Source organism: Arachis ipaensis, chromosome B02 (assembly GCF_000816755.2).
Source record: "Arachis ipaensis cultivar K30076 chromosome B02, Araip1.1, whole genome shotgun sequence".
NCBI classification, from domain to species: domain Eukaryota; kingdom Viridiplantae; phylum Streptophyta; class Magnoliopsida; order Fabales; family Fabaceae; genus Arachis; species Arachis ipaensis.
In genome coordinates this window covers 103,032,472-103,041,619 of record NC_029786.2, presented here as the reverse complement: position 1 = coordinate 103,041,619, position 9,148 = coordinate 103,032,472, and the positions used below count along the sequence as shown (strand labels likewise).

At 32.4% G+C, this 9,148-nt stretch overlaps 2 protein-coding genes across 2 annotated transcripts; both read left to right on the top strand.

Annotated features, from left to right (window-relative positions):
- On the top strand, positions 3,269-6,297 carry LOC107626090 (auxin-binding protein T85). The gene is made up of 5 exons (XM_016328869.2): positions 3,269-3,420; positions 4,007-4,113; positions 4,631-4,834; positions 4,892-4,959; positions 6,056-6,297. The coding sequence occupies exons 1-5, from the start codon at positions 3,327-3,329 to the stop codon at positions 6,162-6,164; spliced, it is 582 nt and encodes a 193-aa protein (XP_016184355.1). The 5' UTR covers positions 3,269-3,326; the 3' UTR covers positions 6,165-6,297.
- On the top strand, positions 6,466-8,762 carry LOC107628571 (probable galacturonosyltransferase-like 4). Its single transcript, XM_016331203.2, has 2 exons — positions 6,466-7,208; positions 7,384-8,762. The coding sequence occupies exons 1-2, from the start codon at positions 7,055-7,057 to the stop codon at positions 8,337-8,339; spliced, it is 1,110 nt and encodes a 369-aa protein (XP_016186689.2). The 5' UTR covers positions 6,466-7,054; the 3' UTR covers positions 8,340-8,762.

Here is a 9,148-nt window from a genome sequence, read left to right as displayed (position 1 = left end):
TATTGATTAATGCCATTAGTCTTGCATTGCATTATTCTTGGTATTAAGTTTGGCCGGCTTAACACTAGTAAATTATGTATATGGAAGCACCAATGGGATATCATAGACATTATGCTAGTTATAGAAAATGCGAATCGCGGGTTTTGGGAACGTTAGGAGTCAATTCTTGAGGTTACTCGGTTAGGTGTCTTGAACTCTGCGAATATCACATATCTTATTCCTGCTTTGTGTGCTCTAAGGTTCTTATCTGCAATACTTTTCTTGGAAAGTGATCAGATTATCTTTCAATCCTACTCTCTTGTTCACGTACGCTCTTGTTTGATCCTGACTGTATATGCCTGTTTAAAACCCTTGGCGTATTTACCTTCTTTATTTAGGCACTTCCTCTTGAATCATGTACTCTTTGATATACATTTGAATCTGTTTTGATGCAGTACACCTTTTTAAGTTCTTATTCCGAGCCCCTTATAAACAAATTGTGATTTAGTTTTCTTCGTATTTGACGATAATTACAGCCATTCTTCAAATCTTAACAAAACCGCTTTTGATTTGATATATATACTTCTCTATATAAGCTTGAAAGTTTCTTATACAGTTTAAAACTAATTGTTTCCAATACCCCGCTTGTTCATTCACTAATTTATGGAAATATATTTACTTTAAATACAATTTGATTCTCTAATAACTTTATTACAGTTTTTACGAATATCTTTATTTGATTATGTATTTAAGTATTCTTCAAAAGAAAAAAAAAAAAAAAAGATTTTTGCCTCTTTTCTGTTGATTTTTATTTGACAGTTATTTTAAAGTTGGCATGAGCTATTTTAAATGAAGTTTTGAAAAGCTTCCTTATTTAGATTTGTCTGTTTGCAACGCACCACTTATTTCTCTTTATGAATTTTATACCCTTTGATTCAAGCTTGAATTTGTTTCAGATAAAGAGTGATCTCAAAATTTTGAAGAATATTGTCATTGACCTGAGCTGTCTTTATTTCTGGACTTTGTATTCTATTTCAGTCGGAACTTATTTCGATCAATATATTATCTTTTCTTTTATTCTTTCTATCAAAATTTCTTAAATTAGATTCTTTCTTAAGATATGATTTGAATTTTTAGTTTTATATTTTACATTTTATGCGTATTCTACTCTAACCATATTCATTAGCTAACTTGTAGATTCTTGATATCACGGCTTCTAATTTTGCGTTTCTATACATAGAAAACATAATTCTTCGATAAGCTTCGAACTCGTTTTGTTACATCATACCTTATGGCATTCTTTTGAGATTCTGTTTGGATCTTTCTGAAGAAGTTGATTGATATGTCCTTTGCCTGATTTTATTCGCAACCAATTTTTAAATTTTTGATGAGAATCGTTCTTACTTTTACATGCACTTCTCTACATGAACCTCAAAATTTCTTTATATGGTTTAAACCTACATATTTGCAATATACGTTTACTCTAGATTTCACTTTTGATTCTTTTACTGATTTATAGAAGATTTCACTTTTGATTCTTTACTTAAATGTAATTTGATTCTTACCAATTTTGTTGCCATTGTTATGCGTATCTTTGTTAGTTATATACCTAAATATCTTCCAAGACTCTTGAAAGAAGACTTTTGTTCTTGTTCCAAATAACCATTCATTTTACAATCCTCACATAACATATTTCAACATGAATATATTTTGATGTAACACATATTTATATTCTTCTTGGTTCTTCTAAAAAAAAAAAAAAAAAAAAATTTGACTTCATACAAACGTTGTCCTTGTCATTTGATTTGCTCTTCCTAGGTTTTGTATCCCTCTAAGTAAACTCGAGTTTTCCGGTGACTCCTAGACATAGATAACAATATGTTAGTTTGTTAGTATACAGCTTGTTAACGCAGGAGATGAATTTAGTGAGTTTGAAAATGTCACGGGTTATGGCGTTTGATTTTGCACTGATGTGTTTGAGCACGTGTCAGGTTGCTAAGTATTCGAACTAAGATCGATTATTTACATTGCCGCTTAATAATGAATGAGTTTAAAACCTTGATTGAGTTTGTTGGAAGTCTAAGATAATAATTGAACGTGGATAAAGATGAGAATTCAAAAGGAACGAAAGTTGCAAAGTTTTCATATAAGATAAAGTGTGTTTACGAAAATTTTTACCTCAGATTTCTCTGTTCTAAATAGAGTTTGACTTTTATCTGTGGTATAACTTTTATACACGTTTGAATATGAACTTCAAGAATTTTTGAACAAGCATTTGACTTTCTCCCAAGTTTTATGATTACCTTTGGTTAAGTTGTGTACCTAACTATCTTCCTAAAATAATTGAGAAAATATTTTTGCTCTTAGTCCAACTGATGTTTACTTTGTTTTAAAAATTCTACATAACCTGTTTCAACATGAAATTTATTAAAGTAATGCCATATTTATACTTTTGTTATTCTTTACAAGGTGTTTGTTGCGCACCTTTTCTTTAAGAACATAAAATAGTTTTTGAAAAGTTTTATACTCTTCATGAGCAATGCATTCGAAAATATTTTAATCCTACTCTTGAGTCTTGTAAGTTTCGTTTTCGGTTTTAGCACGGGTTAATTGTTCTTCATTTTGAGCTGATTTTAATATTTTTTTACTTCACAGTAAACCAACATATAAAATTTTATTGGTAGATTTAAGTATTACTAGATTATTTATAGTTATATTGAGTATATATGCCTGATTTATTGAAAAAAGTAGATTAAATAACTATTTTATAGTTAATACAATTAACACTATATTAAAAAAAGAAAAACAACGCATACAAGTTATTCTTTTATTAATTAAATTATTATAATTAAAATGAAATTTAACATAACAACTTAAAATTATAATTTCAATCTTATCACGTGCATGGCACGGATGATTAAACTTGTTATACAGTATAGATGAGTAAGATGACAAAAACAATCCAGCCCAAGAAAGAAAGAAAGAAAAAAAGAATACTATTTAAGAAAAACCTAAAGAAAAAATAAATTTAAGAAATAATAATACTACATAACCAACCGATATTATTATTTTAAATTAGTATTTGACCAACAAAAATTTATATGCATATTAATCGATATTTACATATAGAACACATAATTTACACTTATATTTATTTAAATTTATACATATAAATTAACATAATTTATATTTATATCTATTAGAGTTTGTGTGTATAAATTATTAAAATTTATTTATTAAAGATAATTATAAAAAATCACGTGACTTGCACGTGCACTATAGCTTAAACAAATCTTAAGAGGTGGAGTGGTGGTTACTCTAGTTTGCTTTGCAGAAACTGAGAGAAAATGCTGGCATGTTCCATGAATCTGACTCGATTGTTGCTGACCCTTTTCTCTTTCTCTGCAATTGCTCGAGTTTCTTCTCAATGCTCTATCACCGGTTAGTTTCAGTTGTTACTCATGTTTAGTTCATCGTTACCGTTATCCTCTGTTGTGATGCCTTTTGAACTTTGATGTGAACTTAATAGCTTGCTCTTTTTGCTTTGCATACCATGTGTTTGATGATTGGACTTGACACGCCTATAGTTGAAAATTTTGATGGCTAGCTTGATTTTTTTGTTATAAAGGCTTTAAAAATTTTCATATATGATTAATCTCTTATGTAATTTTGAATAATTCATTTCAAAGTGCAAACTAGCATTTTTTTTGTGTGGATTCTATCAAATGGGTCGTGTGATACTCTTTTTAAGCATAATTAGATATAATACACCCATTTGCAGATATGACTTTTCATCTTCATTTGTTCACTCCCACAATTTTTTTTTTATTTTGAATGATGATTATCATAATATCATGTTTTGGATAAGAAAATGATTTGTTAAAATTGATAGAGGGGTTGTGATTTTCAATGTCTTTCAAATTTTAAAAAGCAATGGATTATTTGGTCATTTATTAATTAGGAGGATATTTAGAAGGATCCCTGAAGAGGATTAATCATTTCTTTTTCCAAATCTACAAATGTGTAGGGCTACCACTTGTGCGAAATATCAGTGAGATTCCTCAAGATAACTATGCCCGGCCTGGTCTTTCTCATATGACGGTTGCAGGTTCATTGTTGCATGGAATGAAAGAGGTAACTTAGGAATTTCATTTCCATTTTATTGAAGTCCATAAAATTGTATTTAACAAAAAAGTCATATATCAACAGTAAAGAAGTTATTTAAAATAGAAATTTTAAGGCAAACAACAACTACAACAACAAAGCCTTATGCAACTAGGTTAGGTCAACGTCATGGATCGAACAACATAATTGCGTCGTGTCTTAAGCCATCGCTAAACTCAGCCCCTTTATGCTTAAATGTCTTTTTAAGGCAAACATGCTATCAAATTTCTTCCATGCTAGGTTTCAAGTATTAAATGTGAACATAGTATTTAACTTGATGATTGTGCCTTCTTATTTATTGGAACTTAAGATTTCATGTTAAAAAATTTGTCATAAACTTATAACTTCTAATTAGACAAAAACTGGATTTTTACTATTTCTTAGGCCAAAACCAGTCATTATATGGTATTGACTCCGGTTTTGCATCCACCCGTGTGGTAGAGTGGTAGATTATAACATGTCAGCTTGCTGCAATTTTCTTGAACAGGTTGAAGTATGGCTTCAAACATTTGCGCCAAGATCACACACACCAATTCATAGGCATTCATGTGAAGAGGTTTTTGTTGTCCTCAAAGGGAGTGGCACTCTCTATCTTGCATCAGATTCAAATGGAAAATACCCTGGAAAACCAAAGGAGCACTTTGTCTTTCAGAATAGCACATTCCATATTCCTATTAATGATGTTCATCAGGTAAATCATTTACACAAACTCTGATGTTTGTCCAGTTATGAAGAAACTACATTGCAGCTTTGGAATACCAATGAGCAGGAGGATTTACAAGTGCTTGTTGTGATATCTCGTCCTCCAGTTAAAGTGTATGTGACTTATGTTACCCTTCTTCTTCATGTCTCCTATTGAGTTGGTAGTGGTAAATTTAGTGTTTAATTGTTAATATGCATTTGAAAAGAGTTTTACATTCATTCAATCAGGTCCTTGCATTTGTAAGAGTTTTACATTCATTTAATCCGATTGGCAATACATGATTGATTATCTATCTAAGCGCTTTTTTTTTTTTTTCTTTTTGGCATTGACAATGCATACAAATCAAATCATGCTAAATATGGAAAAATAATGAAGCTTTCTTTTCATATTGATAAGTGCATATGCATTCTTCTTGTTGAGTAGCTTAGTATGCGGTGTCCTCGATAATGAAGACACTTGCACTACATGGCTATGCTTTTTCTACTCTGTGTTGGCTTCTTCTCATGCTTCTTCTATGCTAAAGGCTTTTTTTTTTTGGAAACAAATACAATATCAACGATGGAATGGATATTGTCACTCTTTTTCCTACAAATTCATGCAAACATACAATGCAAAATATCATATGTGGAGTGGCATTATCAAAAATGGGAGTGGAATCATCATTTCCCTATCACAGAAACCATATTTACTGGATTCCCACATTGTCTTTCTGTATGTTTGGTTGGAGGTTCAATTTAGGTGGAAATTTCATGGACTATCTATGTTACACCTCAAACGCATTCATGAAAATCTCTACCTCATTTTTATCCCCCAACAGAAAATGTTCCTAGGATGTGTTTGTAAGTTGGGATTTTCTAGAGAAAGGGAGAGAATGAAGGAGCCTGATGAGTAAAATGAACTTCACTTTACTCATCAAGTCATTCATTTCCCTCCTTCACCTTTTAATGTGAAGTTTATTTAACAACTCCATATGCTTAGGTTCCTTTTTAATAATACCATATTGCGGAGATAATGCATCATATAAATTGAAACGGAATAGGAACCATTTCATATCTTGCGATGATCTTTATACTATACTAAATCATTCTGGTGACAGATGATTGTTGATGACTCGGCTCAAATTTTATACTTATTATGATTTGAGTTTATTCTTTTGCACTGTATCCATCATACTTATTAATCATTATGATTGTTTTGGTTCTTGATTAGGTTCATATATGAGGACTGGTCCATGCCTCACTCTGCAGCAAGGTTAAAATTCCCTTATTATTGGGATGAGAAATGTTATCAAGCACCTAATCAAAAAGATGAACTATAGTTCATAGTCACAATTTTTTGTTAAGTACTTTTTTTCATCTAATAGTTCAAAATTGATATGACTCTGTTGTTCAGTTTTATGTGAATATTTTTATCAAGATAGACTTCAATGCTTTGCTATCTTTAGCTGTTAGTTACATTGGCAACATTAACCAGTGATGTTTTTAGCTAACATTTGCTTAAGTGCAAACAAATAGTAGAACTTTTTTTGGATTAAAAAAAAAAAAAGATGACGACTCTAAGCGCGATTCAGATCACAATTTTTGTTTCTTTTTCACCATTAAAGAGGTCTTTTTATCAAAAGGAAAAGTAACAATTAATATTTAAAGAATTGGAATGAAAATCATACCTTAAAAAAAAGAGAGAGAGAGAGAGAGAGTAACAACTAACAAGTAATATATTTATTAAGAGAATACTAAAAACCATTTCTCATTAACAAGAAAAACAACCATTTGGAGCTAATAACCCAAAATTTGAGCGGTAGGGACATAAATCCTTAGCCAAGAAACCTATTAGTCTATTTTCATCACCTATTTTAGCAAAAATTAAGGATAACAAAAAGATTCTATTGAACAAATATTTTTTGTAAACACTATAACAAATTATAACAGCTTATTCCCCCATAGTTGATAGTATAAACCCTTTCATATTATTTATTTTCCGAAGATCATTCCCTTCCCTACAATCTCACCAACCACCTAATCCAAACCCTCCTAATTCTGTTATCCCTACCAAAGCAAACCAATTCTAATCTCCCTCCTAAAAACACCAAACCCCTTTGTCTCAAGCTAGCACATACGTGCAACCCATAATGGCTCCAACTCTCTCACCTCCTTAGACAGCTTGAGGTGACTTCCACCGTTTGCACCCATCAACATAGAAAAAGACAGGATGGCCTTTAGGAACAACACACCAATTCTTGGCCTCCTGTCTTTGCCTTTCCCTTTGCTTTTGTTTCTTGTTACCACCACCCCCCAGCATGCTATTATCTCCGCCGTCATTGCCGCCACCACCACCACCACCACTACCTCCACTGATAACTCAGGTAGTATATTTCTAGAGACAAATTATACGTGCATGCATGCAACATGCATGCATGTTGACAAAATGTCTTGTTAGATTTTTAGATTTTTTTTTTTCTCAAAATATTTTGTTCGTATAATTATATTGCCTTATTTGTTTTTGGGTATCTAAATTTTCTGGATTCGTCACTGCTACAGGTGTCCACTTTGACGTGATTAAGAAGATTGTACCAGACATTCCTTCGTTCAGGGAAGCCCCAGAATTTCGCAATGGCGACACATGCAACCAAGATAGGATCCACATTTCCATGACATTGGACTCAAACTACCTGAGGGGCACCATGGCAGCAGTCCTCTCCATTTTGCAACATTCTGCATGCCCAGAAAACGTTGAGTTCCATTTCCTATGGTCAAGGTTTGAACCCCAAGTGTTTTTTAGCATCAAATCCACCTTCCCTTACCTCAAATTCAAGATATATCGCTTTGAAGCCAACAGGGTACGTGGAAAGATATCGAAATCCATTCGCCAAGCGTTGGATCAACCTCTAAACTATGCAAGAATTTACCTATCAGACATACTCCCTGGCTATGTTAAAAGGGTAATCTACCTTGACTCAGATATTGTGGTTGTGGATGACATTGCCAAGCTTTGGGAGGTTGACTTGGAAGGCAAGGTACTCGCTGCGCCGGAGTATTGCCATGCGAATTTCACAGAGTACTTCACAGACTTGTTCTGGAATGATCCTGTTCTATCAAAGACATTTGAAGGAAGGAAGCCTTGCTACTTCAACACCGGGGTTATGGTGATGGATGTTGATCAATGGAGGGAAGGAAAGTACACACAAAAGGTGGAGGAGTGGATGGCGGTTCAAAAGCAAAAGAGGATATACCATTTAGGATCATTGCCACCATTTCTTCTTGTTTTGGCTGGAGAATTGAAGAGTGTAGATCATAGGTGGAACCAACATGGGTTAGGAGGGGACAACCTTGAAGGTAAATGTAGGAGCCTCCATCCTGGCCCTATTAGTTTGCTTCATTGGAGTGGGAAAGGTAAGCCTTGGTTGAGATTGGATTCAAGAAAGCCTTGTACTGTGGATCATTTGTGGGCACCCTATGATCTCTATCGTCCAAATATTCATCACTTTGAAGAATGAATCATGAAAATGCATTCAGGTCATGAAGGGGATAGAGATGGATATGAATTCATCACTTATGCCAAGTAATTTGTATTTCCATTATATTAATTTGTCACTATATTACTGTACACCAAAAATCAGCCACCAAATAATCATTCTTATAGAATTTCTGTTAGAATTCGAAGTCCAAGGTCATTGAAATTATGTAAAACAACGCTATATATTCAAATATATGATGGTTGATTTTTGGTGTGCAGATAATTGTTTTTATTAACCTGGCATAAGTGAAAGTAAATAAGGTTTTTAAGCGGTTTGGTGTGGAAACTAAAAGGGGAGAAGGAAGATCAAGGCTTTGTCATTCAAAGGAATACAAAAGGCAATAGAGTATTTTGAGAAGTGTTGGTTCTGTTTTGGTTTTTTTTTTTTTTAATGTTTTATTTTTTCCTTTTTTTTTTGTTTTTTCTTTTCGTAAGACTTTAATTTTGGGATGTATCAGAAACATTCCAAGCATGGGCATTAGGGTTGGATGTTGGCATCATTTGCATCAGCGACTAATATATAGTTGCAAGGTGGATGAGCCTCCCTCACTAACCTTGATGAACATGATATATCAATCAATTTTAACATTTCCTTAATGCTTTGAGAATTTTTGTAATTTTTAAACTCAACTCAGGTAGGAAATATTTTATTAGCCATTTCTTTTACATTTGACCATATATATGCATGTCCTTATCAATTTGTGTCCCAACAAGCCGATAATCATATTTAAAATCTTATTATAAAATTTATATACATTAAAAAAATAATTAACCAAATAAAATAATGTC